At 44.5% G+C, this 22,552-nt stretch overlaps 2 protein-coding genes across 5 annotated transcripts in view; one reads left to right on the forward strand and one right to left on the reverse strand.

The window, feature by feature from the left end:
• Window positions 1–212: 212 nt before the first annotated feature.
• Window positions 213–17,780, forward strand: COQ6 (coenzyme Q6, monooxygenase). 2 transcript variants are annotated; one of them, XM_090033656.1, is made up of 12 exons: window positions 213–257; window positions 2,589–2,723; window positions 4,658–4,716; window positions 7,454–7,577; window positions 8,035–8,165; window positions 8,520–8,627; window positions 8,735–8,797; window positions 9,999–10,106; window positions 12,799–13,001; window positions 14,679–14,794; window positions 15,831–15,997; window positions 17,599–17,780. In XM_090033656.1, exons 1-12 carry the CDS (start codon window positions 242–244, stop codon window positions 17,626–17,628), a joined length of 1,260 nt encoding a protein of 419 aa, XP_089889782.1. In that variant the 5' UTR covers window positions 213–241; the 3' UTR covers window positions 17,629–17,780. The 2 variants fall into 2 exon arrangements, with proteins under 2 accessions (XP_089889782.1, XP_089889781.1); XM_090033655.1 differs by having other exon boundaries at window positions 215–407.
• Window positions 17,781–18,252: 472 nt separating this feature from the next.
• The window catches only part of ENTPD5 (ectonucleoside triphosphate diphosphohydrolase 5), a 40,261-nt gene continuing 35,961 nt past the window's right edge, over window positions 18,253–22,552 (reverse strand). For all 3 annotated transcript variants that reach the window (XM_090033659.1, XM_090033657.1, XM_090033658.1), the window contains exon 14: window positions 18,253–20,678. In XM_090033659.1, the coding sequence (XP_089889785.1) occupies window positions 20,592–20,678 (87 nt within the window). In that variant the 3' untranslated portion in view covers window positions 18,253–20,591. The remainder of the gene's footprint in view (window positions 20,679–22,552) is intronic.

The raw sequence follows: 22,552 nt of genomic DNA on the forward strand, positions 1-22,552 counted from the left end.
CGGAGGCCGCTCCCAGCTCATTGGGCGACTAACACGCTTCTGGGCCCGTCTACTCTGTCGTCACTGTCGCAGCAGCGAATAGCCGTTCAGCGTGGCCCCTGCCCTCCGCCCTCTCCCGCCCGCTGGCCGCATGGTTCCCAGAACAGGTTGCTCGGGCGGCATCAGCGTTGTCATGGTACCAGTGTCGTCACTCCTGGTTGCGGGGCGGGGGTTGTTAAGGGAGTTCGTCACTTCCGAGGCGATGGCGGCGGCCTTGGGTAAGGCCGCTGTGTCCCCGCTCGGGCTCGGCCGCCGGCTCAGGCGAGGGTTGGCGCTGCCCCCCGCGCGGTCCGCGGGCTCCGGACCCACGTGCGATGTGGTGGTGTCAGGCGGGGGCATGGTCGGCAGCGCCATGGCCGCCGCGCTGGGTAAGGGCAGGGTCCCGGGCGAGTGGTGCGGGGTTCAGCGGCTCGGCCCCTCGGGGTGGGGGAAGGAGCTGCCCAGGGCGGAGGCGCCTTCGCCCCCGCCGGGCACCGGCAGCTGAGCTGGGGCAATCGGGGTGCGTCAGACCCGGGTCTTGGATACCCAGCCCTGCGGCCTCGGTACCGGCGTCTGACAGCGCCGAGAGGCGCGGGTTTTGGAGTCGCGTCCTCTGCCTCGTGAAGGGGGAGGTGAGCAGCGTCCACGTGACCTGGCCTCAGCCCCTGCCTTTCCCTGAACCGCATAAAAAAGATTTGAATAATCCCTCGGCAGTGAAAAATACCTGACTTCTAGGGTGGTGTATCCTTAGCTCTGATTAAACGGCTTCAAGTCCATTCTGTAGTGATTGATGTATTTTAGTTTTTATCATCTGTGGTAGGTTATTGTTTCTCCTATCACAGTGACAGCGGAGAGTTACAGCTGAAGGGATATCTTAACTCTTGTGTTTCTTAGTTGGGTTTCTTTTAAATGTAATATTACTTTAGGAGTTCTTGGTTTAGGCTTAGTAACTGCCTTCCTCTGTTACATTTTTACTCTTCTACAGAGGAGGATCTGGAGGGTTATAGTAGATCATGGGCTGAAGGTGAACGAAGGAAGCCGGGCAGTAACAAACAAACAAATAAATAAATAAAGTCAACACTGCACTGGGATGTACAAATCAAAGTGTACAAAAACAAAACTAATTTTTCCAAGTTATTTTACATGGGTATGGCCTCAGCTGGAGTACCAGTCTGAAAGAAATATGTGGGCCTATAGGAGAAAGCCCAGAGGGGACCAGAAATTAAAATAGATAGTTTAAAAAAGGCTGTGGGGGTCTCCTTTACTGGAGGGTTTTAGAGCAGGTTACATGAACCTTTCAGGAATGGCCCTGGTCCAGCTGGTCCTGCCTTGCAGCAGATGCACTAGATGACCTCTCATTTAGTAAATCTACCTGCACCAACATCCATACACCAAGACACTCAGAAAAAGCAATCTATAAAATTCCTAGTGATTTTATAACGCATAGTATCCACTTTAAATCTTTGTGGGTTCATTGCTACAGCAGAGTGACCAGAGCACCCAGCCACTTAAATTCTGCTTTGTTGCTTTGCATCACTAGAGCAACTAAGTATTCAGTTAATCTGCCCCATAATTTATAGTTATTCATTTAAAGGGCTGTGTTTAATGAGACTTACTTAGGATGTAGGCTTTCCTGACCTTCACTCATGAGTCACAATGTCTCTGTTAGTTTAGGGGCTTTTTTACTCCTGTGCCACTGTTTAACCCTTCCCCCTCCCCCTCCCCTTACAAGAAGTGATGGGCTAAAGCTAGTATGCAGCAATGGGTCTCTGTGACAGTTGGTCTGTATATCTGACCAATAGAGCTCCTCCTACTAGTACTGTATTATTACAGATGTTAGAATTGTTGCATGTAAATTGATTGTAGAGGAAAAGGAAAAAGCTATTAAGTGATTGATTATTCATGACACAAGTAATGGAGTCTGACTGTACCATATATAAACAAAACAGTTCTATAAAACAGTTGCTCACAATTTAGCTTAGTTGCAACCTGTTTTTAAATATTTTTATTAAAAATAGCAATTCATTTTAACTATGGAAAGTTTGAAGTGTATCTAGAAAGGTTCTGGGATCTCTGTCACTAGAAGTTCAGAAGGGCAGGTTAGACAGACATTTAGTTGGGATGGTCTAGACAGAGCTGGTTTTGCCATGAGCAGGGGGTTAGACTAGATGACCTTCTGAGGTCCCATCCAGCTCTCTTTCTGTGATTGAGTGCCTGTATTTATTCTATTGTAAAAATCACTTTGAACATAAACCACTAGTAGATTTACTTTAAACTCTTAGAAAAGGTATGTCATATATGCCAAATACAAAAAGTAATGCTGGGTGGGAGGGTGTATTTTTCATACAAACCAGAGGTTGAATCCCTGTGTGATTTACAAAACAGACCTCAACTTTAACTATAACTGGCATCTCCAGAATATTAATACTTTCTTATCCAGTCAGAATTCTTCATTTTCCCTGTATGGGCTTTTATTTAAGAACATCTAATCATAAAGTGCCTGGGAGATCTTGATACAAAAAAGAAGAAATACATTTTTATAAAAGTATGTTAATGTTTACCTTTTTCAGGACATGACGTCCATTTCCATGATAAGAAAATTGTGCTACTGGAAGCTGGTCCTAGGAAAGTGTTTGATCGTTTGCCTGAGACTTACAGTAACAGGGTCAGTTCCATCTCCCCAGGCTCAGTGACCCTTCTCAGTAGTAAGTATCACTCTTAAGCCCTGGGTTGGAAATGGTTTACTTTTGTAAGGCCCTTGTGTGTGTGTGTATTTTATATATATATATATATATATATTCAGAATTAGACTATCTCTTAACCTTAAATTGACTTCAGTCATTCTCACTCTCCATTTCTTGTTACTGTGCAGCCCAAATCAAGGTGCCTAAATCAGGTTTTCTTTGCAGTAGGTGCATGGCTTCACATTCTGCTTGCTTTGTTTTGCATAGACTTTGGGTTTGTTTGTTTTTTGGTATGGCTCTAGTGCTAGTACCAGTTCCAGCTGTGGAACCAGAATACCCTCTTCATTGAACAGGTACAATCTTGGCTGGGCAAATGAAACTTCCAGTACACTAGTGTAGTCTGTGTCTCACCACTTTCCTGAGGGTACTGGTTCTGGGGCATTGTTCACACTTCAGGAACTGTGCAACTGTTGTAGTTTGCCTTTTCTCCTGAGACGCAGAAGGAGACTATGATTCTCGAGTTCCCAGGCTGTCACTGCCTGTTACTGAGGCCCAGATTACATGTTGCAGATCTAGCCATTGTCTTTTGTGATGAGTGCCAATGAAATAAAGAGTTAATATGCTTGTTGGAAATGTGAAACCAGTGCCCCATGGTGAAATTGGGAGCTGAATGTTGCATGGTACCATCACGAGACATAGATCAAAGTTCCTGACTTCTCCTGGGGCATTCTAACAATAATGTCCAGCCCAACTTTGGGTAACTCCATCTTGTGTGGTTAAAACTCCAATAAAGCTGGTTAGAAAATGGCAATTTGTGTGAAGCCATTTTTTCTGAAAATATTTTTTTGTTTGAAATAGAGACCTATTTGTTTTTGTTTTTCATTAGAAAAAGGAGGGTAGCTAGAAAAGAAAAACTCTAAGAGTTCACTGTAGCAAAGGAAAGCTAAATTTTTTAGTCAGTTTTGCTGAAAAAAATGTTGAGCTATCAGCAGATTTTCCTTAAAGCCATTTTTATGTTTTAAATAACAAAAACAAAATAAGAAACAAAGATTCATTCCATTCTAATTACAAGCAGTTATCACTTCATCCATTGCCAGAATACAGCCAGCTATGAAGTGAAAGGCCATCTCTGCTTAATAATTGCAAAACAACACCATGCTAGGGTTTAGGCCTAAAACTCAGAAAAAAATATCATGTACAGTTGACGCCAAAGGCCTGACTGAAGGAAGGTACAAAGCAGAGAGTGCAGGGAGGGTGGAGTATAGAGGTAGTGACTTGAAGAAGGTTTAGGCACCAGGAGAGTGGCCAGAAGAAAATAAAGGTTGAGATGTAGACCATGGAAGAACTAGTAGCATTTTGAAAGTGGGAAGTTTGAATAATATCTGGCAGGCAAGAAAAAAAACAAACAGGAATTCATTTGATCAGTGTTAGCTGGGGAAGGTAGGCTAGATCAGGAATTGTAGAAACTGAGGTTAAAAATGCTCAAGCTCTGGGCAAGAGTTTTAGCAAAATGAGAGGAAGGACTTAGTGGTTGTGAAGGGAAAAGAGAAAATGGTTCTGGCCTGGTTGCGTGACAGGAGGAAGAGTCTAGCCTTATCAGAGGGGAGGAGGATGCAGTCTCCAGAGGTACTCTGCAAGTTTTCCTCTTTGTCATAGGCCAGTCAGATCCCTCCATCTCTGTTTCCCTCTCAGAACCCAGAGAAAAATTAGTGAAAGATGAAGACCGTTTATTACTCAGAATTTGTGAAGTTAGGCCTTCAGTGGCCCCATGCAGATAGATAGTTCTTTCTGGCTTGCATCAATGTCAACCCAGTATGGTCTGAAGGCAGATTACCTAGTTAGCACCCATGGCAGAGATGAGAGAAGAGAGGAAGATACGTTTGACTTCAATTTTTTAGTCTCACAGTAACCAGTACATGTTTTTCTCCATATTGTATGGACTCTTTCTCTTGTAGGTTTTGGTGCCTGGGAACATGTCTGCAGTCTGAGACTCAAATCCTTCCGGCGAATGCAGGTGCCACAAATGCAGTCTCTGTCAGTGTGTTAATTATCAGAAATACTTTCACCTAATGGCTGTCAGCTAGAATTATCAGAAATACTTCTACCTAATGGCTAAAGGAAGGCTTATTTCCTCTTCAGAGATGAACAAGACAGACTGGCTATCCCTGAGGAATAGGTGGTGGGACAGTCACCTTGGGAATCTATATGTTCTACTCCCTTCTTTCATCTCTTGTCATTAGAAGCTGGTGAAATGAGTCTTGATAGCCCTATGTCTTGAAAGAGTGTACTGCCTAGGAAAGCAGAAATATAGGTAAAGGTCATGAGATAGCACTGTACTTTAATGATGTGATTAAACTTAAAAAAAAGACAGCAAACATGAATAAATCGGAACCTGTCTGGGTTATAGGTCAAAGGATGGTAAATATGGTTCGACTATGGTAGTGCTGGGAGTCTTCCCTAAATCTCAATGGCTAGATTTGGATATAGAGAGAAGTCTCTTTAATGTTGTTAGATGACTGCTACAGGAAATTGTGTCATTATGAGTGATGCTAACTTCCCAAGTATAGATTAGAACAGAGGTATCCAAATTCTAAGTGGCCATGGGCCACATGCCCTGTGGGACACACCAGCAGACACCATCCACTCGTGCAGGCTGCATCAGGGTGAAGAGTGGCCTCCCTGGATTGCATAGATGCCTTTTGCTGCACCTTGCAGTTATTTCCCAAGGGCTCCAGCACCACCACTGAACGCATGTGCCTGGGATCACCCTCAGTTCCCTATATGCCACACTGGCCCACTCCCTGAGGCAGGGACAAGAAGCAGAAGCCAGAAGGGAGTGGGAGCTTGGAGACTCTGGCTGCTGTTACCACTCCCTCTGCATTGCTCTGTCTGCAGCCAGGTTTGAGCCCAGGGACCACAACTTAATCTTTTGTGGGCTGCATGCTGGCTGCCACTTGGGAAAGCTTTGGACTAGAGGAAAAATGCCATTTTTGACAGTTGAGGCCCATATACTCCTGGATATGATAGCTGATGGATTCCTTCATCAGATGGTCATTGATCTAACAAGAGGTAATGCTGTTTTAGGCTTGGCAAGTAGCAAGGGTTTTATAAAAGGAATTGGGAGTAAGCGAGTACACACACTGTAAATTAAATGAAAGGATACAAAAAAAGAGGTCTGTTACAAATGTTCTTGATTTCCGAAGAAAAACTTTGGTAAGCTTCTGGTTAGTGAAGTTGACTGGCTTGACAAATCCTGAGAGTTTAATATAGAGGAATTTCTGAAAGTTGTATCCCAAATAAAAGAGCAATGCCTAGGGAAGGGATCCAGACCTAGCTGAAGAAATAATTGCCATAACTGGGGTATGGGGAATAAGCATAGAGCCTACAAGGAATGCTGTGGGGAAACTAATCAGCAAAGAACAGTGTAAGCTGTATATCTTGTATCGGGGAGTATAGAGATGCATTGGAAATTGCCAGAAGTTAAGCTGAGTTAGGGCTTGCAAAAAGAATTAAATATGGACAAAGAGCCTTTAAAATAAAAAAAATTAAAAAAACCCCAAAAATGGGAAAGGAGGGGGCATTGTAGATAACCTAGGGATGGCCCCAAAACTAAATGAATACTTAGCTTCAGTTTACAGCAAGGACCACAATGGTAGAACATGGAGGCAGAGGCAGGTTGGCTGCTGGTAATGGCAGGCTCGAAGTTACCATGCCTAGGTGAAATCAGAATTCAAGGAGCTTATTGTGCTCAAGGTGGAATGGAAGGAAGGAGACAGGCCAGGTACACCCCAGATTCCTGGAAAAACCTGGTGCCCAAAGCTGCAGACCTGAAACCAAGAATTTTGAAACAGCTGTCAAATCGGGGGTGGAACTACCTGATTGGGCAATGGCAGTTTACCCCTATCTAAGAAAAGTGGGAAATCCAGTAATGCCCAGTACAGGGTCAGGCACTTAGGGAATTGCATGAATTTCTGGGGTCATATCAGTTAGGAATAACTGAGGAGAAATGTATTGGTGTGTTAGTTGATTATAGGATGACCGTGAACTGCCAGTGCTTTATAAACCTATAAATATTTATATATATATTGGACTTAGTATTTCCAGGAGAGAGAGAGGAAGGTATTAATGCCATCATACAGGGCCTTGGTGAGGCCTCATCTGGAATACTGCATGTGATTCTGGTCACCCGCATTCAAGAAATGTGAATTTATATTGAAACAAGGGCAGAGAAAATGTACAAAGGTGCTTAGGGCAATGGGGAGCCTATATTATGAGTGGACTGAAAGATCATGGCTTGTGTAGCCTGTCAAAATGAAGAGCAACCAAAGCTGTGATTGCTTTTGAGAGGGCTGAATACCAGGAAGGGAAAAATAAGTATCGAAGCAAAAACAGTGTTGGCACAAGAGCAAATGGGTATGGGCTGGTTATGATTATATGTAGATTTGGAATTAGAAATGGGTTTCTAGCCAGCAGAGGAATGAGGTTCTGGAACAACTTTCCAATAGTGGAGGCAAAAAACATAACTTTCTAAATTGGAACTTGGATCTATTTATAGAAGGGATTAAATGAAGTGGTTGCCATAACAGCAAATGATTGGACTCTGTGACACAGGAGGTTTTCTTCCAGTCCATCATTCCTCTGCTTGCCCGTTCCCTTTCCCTATTATAGAAGAGTTGTGTGCACAGTTCCTGATAGAGGTAGTATTTATTCACTGTGCAGCTCCATTCAGCGTGTTTCTGCTCGCTTTCCAGGTGTGGGATGCCTGTTCAGAAGCCATGATCATCTTTGATGAGGACAACTTAGAAGACATAGGCTATATAGTGGAAAATGATGTCATTATGTCTGCTCTGACCAAGCAGTTAGAAGCAGTATCAGGTTGGTGGCGGTTCCTTAGTTTTTTTTTCTCCACATGGGAACTTTCAGTAAGTTGCATTCAGAAGGGTCTTGGGAAAGAAAGAAGAAGAAATCTGTCCAGCAGATAACTGAGGCTTAGGAAAAGGTTGGGGGTAGACAGAGAGGGGCAAGGATTGGGAAGGGATCCTTCTCTGTCTGAACCCTTTAGCCTGGGTCCTTTACCAAGTATCCATGCATGCTTGCTTGTGCTTTAGGAGATATCTTCAGCTTTCTGCATAGTTCAGATGTTTGGGAAGTATTCAGGTGCTGCAGTGATGGGGGCTTGGGCAGATAAATTCTTTCCTTGGGTCCCAAAAGTTGGAATCTGAGGGGGCTCAACTCTGTGTTGTGTAGAATGCTTTGGCTTTTTTTGTCTTAGTAGTTTTCCTTTTTTATGTCTATACTGTGCTCTGACTCAGATCCTTTGTGTTCTCCTCAGACCGGGTGGAGGTTTTCTACAGGAGCAGAGCAGTCGGGTATTCATGGGCCCTTCCCTATCAAACCTCTGATACAAGTCCTTGGGTGCAAATTGATTTAGCTGATGGACGCAGACTCCAGACCAAACTGCTGGTAACTAAAGCTTTTATTTCTGTTGCTCAGGCACCATCTCTTGCCCAAGTCCTTGCACTGGATTTGGTTGAGATTCCATAGGTGGTGCTGCTCCACCAGCATGGAGTGTTTGAGTGAGGTGAGTTGCTGACTGAGTTAGTGATGCTAAGGAGTGAAGACTGCATCCTGGGCTGTAGTGGGCTAAAAGGGACTGTGCTGAGGTAGAGCAGGGCTATAGTGGCCACTTCATGTAATTAAAAGAAATCACCTAACCAAATGCAGAGGGAATGCCTTTGGGTGCTACAGATAGTGGGGTGGAACTCTTGACTTTTTTTTAAGCTGTTAAAGATGTGCTTGTCTCTCATTCCCTTACAGATTGGAGCAGATGGTCACAATTCCATGGTCCGGAAAGCAGCTGGAATTCCAGATGTCTGCTTTCAGTATGACCAGTCAGCTGTGGTTGCTACTCTTCACTTGTCTGAGGTGAGGTCCTACAAACAAAGTATTCCTGAGCTGCAGCAGCTAAACCAATAAAACAGGTGAGGCAGGATCCGCAGTTCTCATCAGCCCCTTGTTTCCTTATGCTGTAGGCCACAGACAACAACGTAGCATGGCAAAGATTCCTTCCATCAGGGCCAGTTGCTCTTCTCCCAGTAAGTGACTTGGTGACTTCTGTGCTTTCTGTGGGTGTTTTTAAATGTGCTCCAGGGGTTGGGGTGCTGTTAATTAGAGTGGCTCTAACTCTAATTAAAGCTCCTGCAACATCTTGTGTATCAGTGTCCCTGTGCTTCAAAATAGTGGCAGGGGCATTTTAACTGAAGCTCATCAAATGAGCCTTAGTTAAAGTATCCTTGCTGCTATTTTGAAGTGCCGGAACGCTGATACACGAGATGCGGAGGCTGGCTGGAGCACACTAGTTAGCACAGTCCAGCAGATGCAATTATCAAGTCTGCTCCAATGCGGTCTAATTACAGTGGGTTAGAACAGCCTTCCTGCACGTCTACAGGCATCCTACCCTTTCCCACTTTGATCATTTTAGACATTTTTACATGTGCTGTAGGACACAGCATCGGTACTTTAGTTAGCAAGCTGCACTCATTAGAAGTACCCACGCATCGCATGTGTCAGTGTCGCTGTGCTGAAAATATGGTGGCATTGTGCTTTGAACTAAGCTCATCAAATGTATTTTAGTTCAAAGCACCCTGCTGCCACTTTTTCAGTGCTGAGATGCATGGCGATGCTGGTGCACCTGACGTGGAAGGCTGGAGCTTGTCGATTTCCATGTTCCAGCAGACTTGATTAATTGAGTCTGCTCATCAAAGCAGGCTCTGTGCACGTGTATAGGAGCCCTTTGTTCTGATGACTTTGCTTCTTCCTATCTGTGCCTTGCTATGTTAGCACTTTACCAGAAAAGGAAGCATGTTAGTTCAGCCTGGCTTCCCAGTGTCTGTATGGATCCAGGTGCTTTAGCGGGGCTTTTTGGCACTTTTATCTAAAGCTGATTCAGTCAGCTATTAGACGTTGGGTGAGTCAGATCAAACTAATGTGATGCCTCTTCTGGGCATGTTCTGTATTCAGTGTGGGAATGCACCAAGCTCAAAGTAAAGCACTGTTTTTTGGGTATTTTTGAATGTCTGTAAGCAGCCTGTTCGCTTAAGGGCTTACCTTTCTATAACTCTGTTGTTTGTCTTGGTTTATGTAATTTCTGTTTGGATTTTTGGGTCTGCAGTACCTATACATTTCAGTGGAGTGAGGGTTTTTGCATGGATTATGTAGTGTGTAGGAGGAATGAGGGTAAATTCATGGACTTGCATAGTCTTCCTTGATACTGACTCTTTTGTTCTCTTGGAGCAGCTCTCTGACACTGCCAGCTCTTTGGTTTGGTCCACATCTCATGAACATGCATCTCAGCTTCTCAGTATGGATGAAGAAAGCTTTGTGGATAGCATCAACTCTGCCTTTGTGAGTATATCAATATTCCATGCTGTGGAGATTATCACAGCAACAAAAGTCAGCTCAGAGTCCAGCAAATTGAAGAATGGTGCCAAGAAAGCTACCATATATTCTTGCATGCAACATGCCCTGGAAAATAATATGCACCTTGTTTTATAAAGAAAAAAGATCTTTCTGTATAATAAGTAACTGAGTAGCAGCAGCTAGGGAGCCCAGCCTGCTCATGGTTTTGTTCCCTGTGGATACTGCAGATTTTATTTTGTTTCACCCAGTAAGCCGCAGAACCTGCTCTTACTGTATTTCACGCATATATTTTCACTCCAGTTTCTAGCAGCTGTTTTTGGAGAAAGTGTGTGGTGTACATGATAAAATACAAATTTTCACTCCTTATTCCATCTCATTTTATGAAGGAACTGTATGAAACTAAGGCAACGTTAAAGTGAGTCAAAAGTAATTCGTGTTAGTGCAGCATATCATAGAAATCCTAGAGAAGCAGAGCTAGAAGGGACTTCTTAAAGTCATCTAGTCCAACCCCTGCCTAAGGCAGGATCAGCCTTATCCAAACCATTCTATACAAATCCATAATCTAAACTCTTCTTAAAACTACTGTCAACCCTGACATAACACAAGGCATAATATCCTAGCCTGTTACAGGTGAAGTAGGAAAACCCTGGGAGCCAATGTCCTGCTTCTATTAAAGGTTGTTAAAGTACGCTCAAGAGATCCCAGGTAGAGGGACTTGTAAAACATGGCAGATTGCATACTGTTGAGGGAAATGTTTTAATAAGACTCAAAACAGTAGGTGGCTACTTTGAATAAAAGTAGCCTCTCAAGTGATGGTAGCCAGAGGTGCTTCAAGATATAATCATCAGACTTGGAGGTAGGAACAAATGCTTCTCTTCTGGAATGCTATGCTGTGCCTGGCTCCTTGTGATCAAAGACCTGAGGAAGAATCTTGCATTCAAAAGCTTGTCTAACTTTATTGGACCAACTATGTAGTTCAGATAAAAGATATCACCCTAAGAAATCCTTGTCTCTCACATAATTTCAGGTGAGTTTATAACTGGAGATTTAAGTCTTTCCAGATTAATCTAGAAGCGACTGCTTCTACCAGGACACGGGATAGGGAGGGCTCTTAGCTTGTTCTGGCATGTTGTATGGACCTTGCTTATGATAAGCGTGTGTCCTAGGAGTAGCATCAAGCTGACTTAGCAGAAAAACCTACTGCCAGGTATTACCCCATAGTGCATGTGTAGGTTACATCTGGTCCTAATGATAAAAGCTGAACCCTGTTATTTCTTTAATTTGAGAGCTTCAAGGGTAAGCAGTACTTGGAACCAACCACATCCACTGTTACAACATAGAAATGCCTAGTCATTTTCCTGCACCTTACTCTCCAATCCTTGGTGCACTTCCCCACTATTTTGTGTTTTCTCATGTTATAGAAGAACAAACTAATCTGTATTTATGTGCAGAACCTATTAGTGTATACTTTTGAGAGGGGATAACAACAAGGGAGGTGTCATCTCATCCCCTAGGACACTTCAGCTTTTTTCATTTGAGTCAGGCATTCCTGGAAGGTGCCCTATCCTAGTATTTCCCACTTCCAGTATATTTTCACAAAAGGCATCTAGGCCTTTAACTTCAAGCTCTGTATTCCTTCACTGCAAGCTCCAAGTGTCTCTCTGGATTTTGAGTCTTCTGTCATTCCAATCTTGATACTTTGCATTAAGGAAGCTTTTGGCTTTGCATCACTTTATATTTGCTGGTAACTAGTCTTTATCGACTCTTCTTTAAGTACAACAGCATGGGCTCTTCAGTTTGCTGTAACTGGTTCTTAGAAAAATAACATGGATTATAACCAGGCTGTCTAACTAGTGGACAAAATGTCTGCTTTAGATAGGAATATTAGTTTTAAATACTCTTATGATTAAATACTTTTTGATTACATTTGGATTCACTTTTCTATTAGTAGAATTACAGGGTGACATTTTTAAATACACTTATCAGTCAAAAATATCTTCCCCAAATTATGAAGCAGGGGAGTTAATATAGGATATCTCGAGCAACTCCAGAGTGGGGAGTTCATAGAACAGGCATCTCAGGGATTCACTCTTTGTAATTGTAATTAGTGCTGATGGCCACAGTGGAGACTGAGCTGATTTTAAAGAGGCCAGACCCTTCTTCATCTGTGATCTAACTTGTATGTTCTTTTGGACAGTTGTGTTTTCAGTTTTGTTAGAATGATATATTTGGGGCCTGCCTTTTTTTTTCTACATCAGGCCACGTTGCATATGTGTTTGTGTAAAACAGGCGTCAAAGATGTGTGCTGGATCCAGCCTGTGAAGTGGTTTTACCAAACCTGTGGTGCTTTTGGAGGAGCCAGGAATTTGGGAACGGGACCCACTGCTGATTTCCTCGATATAGAGCCCTGTTGGGACATGCCAGCAGTGGGGCCCAAGCAACAAATGAGTTAGCTCCTGCACTGCTGCCAGATCTAGATCTGGCCTGGGGGGCTGGTTGTGTCTGACATCCCTGGTGTAGAGGATTAATGTCCTCCTGGAGCAGGGACTCTGCCTCCTCTGTTGTTCTGCAGTACCTTTCACATTGGACATGCTGCATCAAACAAGCCATTAGTAATCTTGCTGCAACCCCAGAAGCCAGGACACTATATAAACAAATCTTTATTAATGTTTTGCAGTGGAGCAACATAAACCACTCTGACTTCATTGATACTGCTGGTGCTGTGTTCCGGTCTGCCCTTTCTCTCCTGATGCCATCGGGGTCTGCAATCCGTCAACTGCCACCAAGTGTTGCCAGAGTGGATCCAAAGAGCCGAGCTATGTTCCCTCTTGGATTGGGACATGCAACGGAGTATGTCCGTCACCGTGTGGCACTTATTGGGTGAGCTGCCTCATGGCGAGTCCTGGTGGCCTTGGTGGGGTGGATAGCATATGTTGTTTGGTGAATGATACAAGAAGTGCAGTCTTCTGGGGTAGAGGTAAAGATTATCAAGGGAGGGCGATAACTCCAGACCTAGATGAATCCTTCACCCAAATTAATGAATGGAGAAAGTGGATTGTTTCTGGAGCCACTGACTCTAGAGCCTTAACTTAAAGGAAGACCCCATCCGTGGATGCAGCACAGTGGATGGTGAGTGTTAAGTGGGAATGCGGCTCGAAGAAACCTCCTGGGTCATCTAATCCAGTCCTTTGCTATCAGAGGCAACCAAATTATGTTGTCCAGTTCAAAAAAACTAATCAAGCTCCATCTCAAAATCAGTTAAGTTTTATGCCCCCATGACTGTGATTGGGAGACTACTCTAGAACCTCACTGCTCTTATAGTTTGAAACCTTCTTCAGATTTCCAGCCTAATTTTCTTCATGGCCAGTTTTTACTCATTTGTTCTTCTGACAATAAGGAACTTTAGCTGAAATAGTTGTCCCTCCATAGGCATAGGCAGAGAAAAATGACAGCCTCCATTCTGCTAAGCTAAAGAAGCCAAACTCTTTTAGTCTCTTGTTGTGTGATAACCTCTCAATTTCCTTATTCATATAAGACATACAAATTCATAAGGGGAGAGCAACATAAAGTAGGTGACGATCTGTTCACCAGGGCACCCCCTGGAATGACAAGGAACAGTGGCCATAAGCTACTGGAGAGAAGGTTTAGGCTGGACATTAGGAAAAAGTTCTTCACGGTCAGGGTTGCCAGAATCTGGAATGGGCTCCCAAGGGTGCTCGCCCCAACGTAGGGGGTCTTCAAGAAGAGACTGGACAGGCACCTGGCTGGGATCACATGACCCCAGGGCTGGTGCCTCTTTTCTTGCCTGCCAGGGGCAGGGGCTTGGACTGGATGACCCATTGAGGTCCCTTCTGAATCTATGAATTTATTCCAGATGATGTTTCACAAGGGCCCTTTAGAATGACCCTGATATTTTCCTGTCTCTTCTGGAAATACATCATCAAATGCGCCCTAAGACAGTTTTCAGCCATCAATACAATTTGTTTTTGATTTTTCATAAATTATCTTGAAATCAGATAGTGCATCCTTTGTTCTCCTCTCTGATACAATGCAGGAGCTTCCAGTTTATGAAAATAATTATTTTTAATGGCTGCTAAGTGCATGATGTTGCATTCTATACTAAATTTTATCCTATTTCTGGTATGCCAGTCCTCAGAATCACAGCTTTTTCCTGTATCCAATTCCAGGCCTTCTGTGTATTGATAGTAGCTCCTGCCTTTGTCATCAGTAGATCTCATCAACACAATCCTACTGTCTGGTTCAGGGTTATTAATGAAAATATTAAATAAGATTGGTAACAAGCCCAGTCCTGGAGGAACTCCACCAGTAACCTGCCTTCAGCACTGCCTACATTCATCTCCCCTCTACCAAGTGCTTTACCCATCTTACCATTGAAGAAGCTCCCAGAGGCTGTTCAGTGTTGTGGTAGGGGTGTTGATTCAGGTGTGTGTAGTGCTGTGAGAAGGTAGAATGACGAGCTGTGGGCTTACTGGGAAAGAAAATGTGAATTGTCTCACTTCTTTGTTTGAGGTGAGTTTCTTTCTTCTTTGCCCTTAGGGATGCAGCACATAGAGTCCATCCACTAGCAGGACAGGGTGTAAATATGGGCTTTGGAGATATTGCATGCTTGACACGTCACCTCAGCCTGGCAGCCTTTGATGGGAAAGATCTCGGTAAGGGTATGACATAATCTGTGGCAACAATGAAATGAGTATCTTTTTTCTCCTCTGGGCTTCCTCTAGTGAGCAGTCTAGGGCAAGGATTGTCTTGATTTGTGTTTTGGACAGATCTTAGGCCCTTCCCAGTCTCATAACAGATAACCTGAGCACCCTCAGGTGTTTAGGCCTCCTTTGGCTGAGGAGCAATCGCTAAGAGAGATGCTATTGGATGCAGTTCCCTTCTGCAAACCTCTGTCCTATGCTGCCTAATTTTCAAAAGTGTAAATGTTCCATTCTGTGCACACAGTGCTCAGAGCTGCACAGGGGTGGGGAGTAAGGTGCAGCTGAAGAAACTCTTGGCCCTTCCTGCCTGCTGACGGGATGGTACCTTATTAGAGGTACACTGATATATCAGTCCGATATTGGGTCAGCACTGATATAAAGAAAATTGATTATACTGGAAATAGGCCAGAAGTGACTGATAATTTGGCCCATAAATGCCCATGTGTGGGGGCCATGCTGTGTTCAGAGCAGGTGGTGCAGGGCTATGGCATAAGTTGTAGTGGCTGCAGCCCTGCTCCTGTAGTCCTCTGCCAGTGCTGCTGCCACCCGCCCTGAGTGCAGTGTGGGTCCCAGCCCACCTGCCCCTCCCCACCTGCCCCTCCCCCTGTGCAGATCATGGGGTACACTGCCAGGCAAACAGTGGGAACAGCAGAGGGAGCTGCCCCCCCCCCATGAGCCACAGCTTCATCCTGCACCTGCCCAAGCCCCACTCCCTCCCTCACCATGGGGGGCCGTTGATCCCCCACACTCCTTCCCTCCTCGCTCTGCTTTCACCACAACAGACTTACCAGTTGGACGTAGCTGTATTGGAAATCGGATCTGCTATCAGCCCCCAAAATCTTTATCAGTGCACCCCTGTACCTTATTAAGATGAAGGTAGAGGGTTTAGAGCCCACGCATGTTTGGGTTCAGGTGCCTCTGGAACTCATCCCTGTGGCTGGGGTGCCCAGTGGCACCCTTACAATGTTTTAATACCATTGTCTTCCAGGTTCCATGAAACACCTCCTCCAGTTTGAGACAGAACGGCAGAGGCACAATGTTTCCTTGATGATTGCTATTGACCTGCTGAAGAGACTCTACTCCACAAGTGTTGCGCCCTTTGTACTGCTGAGAACATGGGGATTGCAAATGACAAATGCCCTGTCTCCAGTCAAAGTAAGAAGTCTGACTAGTGAGAACCATACATGGATTCTGAACCAGTCTGTGATGTCACAAAGAGTGGAACTGGTTGGAATTTTTGGATGGAGCCTCTTTGTTGGAAAATATCTGTTTGTCCAAAGTGATGACTGTCGGGTTAAGGGTGGAATGGAGAGACTTCAGAATAGCCAGCAGCCCAGTGATTATGGCACTTACCTGAGACGTGTGGCCCACGTTGGAGTGCCTGCTCTTCCTGATTTAGAGCAAGCACTGGAATCCAGATTCCCATAGCCTTGGTTATAGAGCCAGCTTCTTTCTGGCCCAGTGAATATTTATACATAGTTTAACAGCTGCAACAGAATAGATGGAAAGAAACTGATGCTGAAGGCCTGGTGAAATACTTTAATTAGTGAGCTGTTCTGGGCTGGCTCAGATTTCTGCACCCTCCTGTTTTTATGGTACGGAGTTTGAAAGGCTGTGGGTCCATGAACAGCGTGTATCCCCAGTGGCTGGGGGTCGCACAGCTGCGCCAGTGATGGTGGGAGCCTGCCAGCAGGGAGTGGGGAACTCCTGCAGACACTGCTGGCACTGTCAGCAGGGGGTGGGGGTGGCAAGTGCTGATCATGGGCCAGCAACCACCTGCAGGAGGCAGCAGCCAAGGGGTGATCAGGGGCCACCTGCGGACAGCAGTGTGGCAAGTAGTGACTGCCTGCAGACACCGTCAGTGGCGCCTTTTTTCAGGGAGTGCACATGCACACGCACGCACCCCCTACGTGTCACCCCTGCATGGATCTGTTGTGTTGTGGAATGGAAATTAATTTCAGATCTTTGAAATGTTTTTCAAAACAGCTGCTGTTTTCCATCTAGCACCAACAAAGAGCTCCCAGCACTGCCCTGCAAGGGAGGGGTCCTGGGGTCAGGTTCTGGTCCACAATGGTTTTTCTGTCCCCTGCTTGTAATGTATCTCCATTACAATGTATAAGCAGCAGTGGGTGAATTTCTGACCACATTAGAGGTAAGGGCAAGAGCCACAACCCAAGGTCCTCCCTTTTCCAAGGCAGCATGTCTCTCTGAGTCATACCCCTTCTCTTCTTGGCTTCCTTATGGGCCAGCTTTGAGTGGGATTGGAGAATGCCCATTGCCTGGTGGTTGGTTAGAATATTACACTGAGAAGTGGGTTTTCTTTGAAGGTATTTGGTAGTTGGTCCCAGGCTGAACAGACACTTTAGAATAAGCATCCAGGGCTCTGGATGCCTTCGGTGGGTACTAAAAGGAATGCTTGCTGCTTCACTACTCTGTGCTGATATGCCTTCTGTTTTCATATGGTCTTATCTGAATAGAGAGAAGATAGGGCAAACATGAAAAGCCTTTCTTGCTGGGTCAACCCTGGGTTCAGGGTGCTTGCTACAGAAGGGGTACTTCATCTGTCTTTTGCCAACTTTCCTAAATGGCCTAGATAATTAGATTGTGCTTAATTGCTTTGTCTCCTTGTCCCTCAGTGGTGACGGAATCTTACTTAGTTTGGTAAAAGTGAGAAGAATGCAGCTGTTTTCTGTCTTTTCTAAATGTAATTTTTCATCAATTTACAAGTGATTTTTTTTTTTTCTTTCCCACTCTAGGAGCAGATCATGGCCTTTGCCAGTAAGTGATGTCCTTGTCAGTCTGGATCTGCAGCTCACCCATGACAGTTCTAAATCCAAGAACTTTATCCCCTGAGGTCTGGTGTTTGGTTTAGAAGCAAATATGCTATTTTTATTTGAAGAGTAACAATAAAAACTAAAAGTGAGAGCCTTCCTACCCATATGCGCTTGGTTCTGCACAAGCTCTTGTTTTGTCTACTGCTTGGAGGATGGGTTTGTAAATTCTCTTTGCCATGTGCTTTCACATAGAACTGGCCCTTTAAGACTAAAGTTGAATGGTAGCAGCTGTTTTCTGTATACCTGTAATGTTTATCAGTGCTGAAAGGGACCCTCCCAACCAGGAGTGCCACCCCCCTGCTGCTGCCCACCAACACATACCATCTGGGCTCTTGAGTTTCTGGTATGAATCAGGGGGCTGAACCCAGAACTGAGGGGCAGTTTGCAGCAGGAGCATCCAGTTCTGCTAATGGCTAGCTCCACAATCCTCAACCTCTTCCCACCAATACATCTTCATAGGTCCCTCTCAGAAAACTAGCTAGGCTTGAGGGTCTTGTGTCCCATTCTGTTTCTTGGGTGCTGAGGAATGTTGAGTCCTAGGAAGGAAGCCTCATCACAAAGGCTTGAATCCCAGAATATTGTTAAAAATAGCATTTTAATTACTAAAATAGATATTCAAGAGGCCCCGTCTTAATGTACCAAACACCAGGTCCCTGTATTAAACATTACAGTGATAAGTGACGCGAGTGCTGCCAGGTGGCAGAATTTATAGCTTTACCATTATGTACAATTAACCAGAACCAGGAATTAGCATTACACAAAGGGACATGTAAATTTTGCCTACGAGTAAAGACTTTCTCTTAGGCTCTTGTCATTTCCATTAGAAAATCAGATCCTGTTAATGACTAGCTAAAAGACTGTTTGTCAGTTATCTCCTTTTTCTCCTCCACAGTGATGCAGGTAGCACCCTTCTCCAACAAGGCAGTGTCATGCTTATTGTTGAACACACAGATAATCTCATTGGTCTGGGACAGGTGGGGGAACATGGAAAAGCAAGCCATGTCCCCAGCCCACCACTGGGGTAAGGAAAATGGAAAGCCTGGGGACCTGATACTGCTGTCCTCATGCAGAAAGAACTGCTCTGGAGAGCTGCGTAGGCAAAGACTTCAAGACTGGGCTCCTAGCTTGAAGCCGCTGATATGCTTCAGTTAGTAAATTGTGCAAACTGACAAATCAAGGCCCTGAGCATCTCAGCTTTGGTACAAGGAAAAGTGTTTCCCCCTGGGGACTGTACTGCCCAACTGTGATGCTATGAACAGAAAGAATTCACTAATTCTGAATTGTACCCATGTTATTCCCTAGCCTCTTACTCATTTCAACCAAAATCAAGCTTTACATCCCTTCAGGGCAGGTCTTCTATTTCCCCTTCTTTTTTTGTTTGCATCATCCATCCCCTCCCTTTGCCATTTGTAGAGGCAATTGATCTTATCTCTGGTTGCTGGTTCCTTGCATCACAGCAGTGGCTCAGAATAGGGGATGGCTAAATAGCTAGTTCTCAGATGCTATTTACCTGGACCATTCACTGTTTCATCCTGGAACTAGTATGTCTGTGCTGAACAAGGCAAGGTGTTTTATCATCATGGTATTACCAGGAGCTGATTGAGCCAGAGAGCTAAGATTCCACTACACTCGTGTCTCCATAGAACCACTTTTCTAAGCCATCTGATGGGGACCATTTTTGGTTTAATATTTAACCTGTTTACTCCTATAGTCTCTTTCATGTTAAGTAGTTAAGACTGTCCTTTGATAAACAAAGTATTAGATCAATGGCCTAATGCAGTGCTGGGCTGGGAAAGAAATGGGGTCCTGTTTCTACAGACCAGCTGTATAAGTCATTAAAAACAACCCCTAGTGCAGGGAGCCTGGAATGGCTGTATAAAATGGGAACTGCATGTTCCACCCACACTCGCCCTACTTCCCTGGCTGGCTTAGACTTCTGTGCTGTGGGCCTAGTTCTGTTGCATTAAGCCAGTGGGAGCAGGAGTTTTAGTGCTGTGGCTCTAAGGATTAAGGCACAACCTAAAGAGGAGTGAACTGATCTATCAGATTCTGACCTGAAGAACAGGAACCAAATTGACTCCTCTCTCTTGCTCCAGCCCATGGTTCCCCTGTACTTCAGCATCTGCTTCTATTTCACCATAGTTCCTTAACCACCAACCTTTGAACACAGAACTAGAGTCTGGTTCCATGCTGTTCTTAGTATTGCACTGATCAAAGGGAAGATCAGGAAAGAAGGATCCTGGCTGCCAACCCCAGGGGAGCCAAATAACTGTCAGCTTCAGCCAAAGGCCTTCCCTCCAATTCCTGTACAAGAAACACTTGCAGCCACTACCCCTCTCCTGCCCCCCACTCCCCAAACTGGCAAATCCTGAAAGGCTGAAGCCCTTCCAGGATTAGCTAGTCTGTCTCCCAGTGATTAAGTACCTTGAACAAGGAGGGTTACACCAACAGGGAGAACTTGCTCTGCTATGAATGCCTATGGTGATTTTTTTTTAATTCCCTGGCGCCAAACTTCAGTTTCATATATTAAAAAAAAGTCACAGGTCAAAGTTCTGCAGCCTGCAGAGCATGATGACACTGAACAGCTGGTAACAGGCTGTGTGCGCAGATGCATTCGCTGAAGCTGCCTCTGAGCTTGTTGTCTTTGATCAGGCTACTCAGCTGGAGTGGAGGTCCTTTGACTCTTAGAAGGCAGCTTCTGCATCTATTTAGGAAATCACATTACTCATAAACTGTACTGGAGCAGCTCCCACTTCATGAGAACCTAGCAGACAGCAGTCAGAAACTGCCTTTGGGAAACTGATTCCATGACTTTGGTCCATGTTTTGTTGCAGGATTGACTCCAGTTGTGCAGTGCATATTGAGATTTGAACTTTGCTTCCTTCTGGAAAGGTCAGTGTCCACAGGGGTGCAGTTCAATGGGTGAGCCCCAAAGACTGCAGCAGATGAAATGTAGCACCCAGGGCCCAGCTTGTCTCTACGTTGTTCACTTTCTTTGTTAACTATGAAGAAAGAGAAAGCAGTCAGTTCCAGCACATCTCCCAGACCTATACTGTTGCCACAAACTTAAAACAACTGCAGTTACTGCTTTGCAAATGGAAGCATGAAGGGTACTGGCTGGAAGCACTAGTTCCAACTGCACATGGCCAAGAGTGTTAGGGAATCGGGCAGCTTTAAAAAAGAACAAGGAGTAACACTTATGTCTCTCCTTTTAAGACCAGTTACCTTGCAGCTACTTTGTGTGTGGGTGGGGTGTTGCCTGTCTGGGCTGGACTTCTCCTTTATTATGCACTGTCAATATCTGACCATAAGAACTTTTCTCAACAAATACACAAAAAATGGGATAAAATCTAAATGTTTATATTTTCTTCATTCCTGTTGTGTGACTGGTTAGAAGAATGATCCCTGTGTTGGTCAAGCTATTCTCCACAAAGGAACCCCACAGCACTGCGGGGGGGCAGGGCTGGGATCACATATCTGGGTGGGAGCACATATGAAGAAAATAATGGTTATTTGCCCAAAAGTAACTGCAGTTTTTCAAGTTGTTGAAGTCCTCCCAGATCTCACTACATGTGCCTGTGCCTTGTGTGCAGCTGGAATCTTGTCTGAGCAATCGTGTCCACTTGGGCTGTAAATGTGTCCTATGTCTGCTTGTTCCCATGTAAGGGCATACAGGCTGCTATCCTTCTTTAATTATTTCACAACTTTAAGCCCGGGGCTGCTGAGCACTCTAAGAAATGGGAACAGAAAATGAAATCTCCACTGATAACCTCTTGAAGAACCAGTTTTTACAAATCTCATAGTAGGTGACAGGTGCTCACCACCCTCTTGAGATGGTCAGGGAGGAGTACCAGCTGCATCTGACAAGCAGAGACTGGACTACCATTCTCCCAGATCTGACACTGCATCTAGCAGCCAAACCCAGTGCATGATGCTTTATAAACGAGCAGATTGCTCCGCACTAGCCATGTCAAGTTTTGGTATTGGTATGTTTTAGAAGCAGGCCAAAAATCATGTTTGGGCTCTAGTGGACTAATTCTTAAAAGTCTGAGACATGGGGACATCAGTCAGTGGATTGTGCAGTAAGATACTCTGTTACTGGTTTTGACAGTCTCTGAGATGAAATTCTCTAGCCCGTAGAGTAGCCAGTTTTAACCACAATTAGATGAAGGAACAGTATAAAAGTTTTAGTTAAGTCACGTAAAATCAAAGCATTTGGATATGTTTTCTCCCCATTTGTGGTATGCAGTTTTGGAAACAACAGTGAGGTCCATTCATTGAAACTTTTAGGTAGAACTCAGAAGCCACCATGGGAATGAATTTTACATAAGGTTTCAATGTTACCCTGTCCCTGTGAAATGAGGTATAAAAGGGCTCTGCCATGAATGCTGGAAGCTCAATCATTCTTCTGATGGGCAGGATGGCCACCAGAAAGACTTATTTTATTTGGAAGGTAAGCTATTGGATGAAACACTGGAGGAGAGCTCCATAAGTTTCAGAGGACAATACTGAGATGCCAGGGCTGAGTACCAGGGATTCAAGTATGCATTACACCCCAAAGAATCTTAAATAGTATCAAGGAAGAGAGGACTGAGAACGAATGTTTTGGTAGGAACCACTTTTTTTGTGGATAGTATTGCTGCCAGGTGGACCCTAGATGAGTTATGGAAAATCTAAAGTATCTCAATTGCAACAAAAGTCCTAGAGTCTTTGGTATCTGCCAGATCTAAGCCATATTGAGCCACCCATCATTTCATTTAGATGGAATTCTGCTCTGTGCTAGGATGTCCTGAACTTTTTATAGATCATGGGGAAGTAGGGCTGAAGGGGACCTCACAAAGTCATATAGCGCACTTCCCTGCATAAGGCAGGGTTG

The sequence above is a fragment of the Crocodylus siamensis genome, chromosome 2 (assembly GCF_052110815.1).
Source record: "Crocodylus siamensis isolate JL-2025a chromosome 2, ASM5211081v1, whole genome shotgun sequence".
NCBI lineage: Eukaryota > Metazoa > Chordata > Crocodylia > Crocodylidae > Crocodylus > Crocodylus siamensis.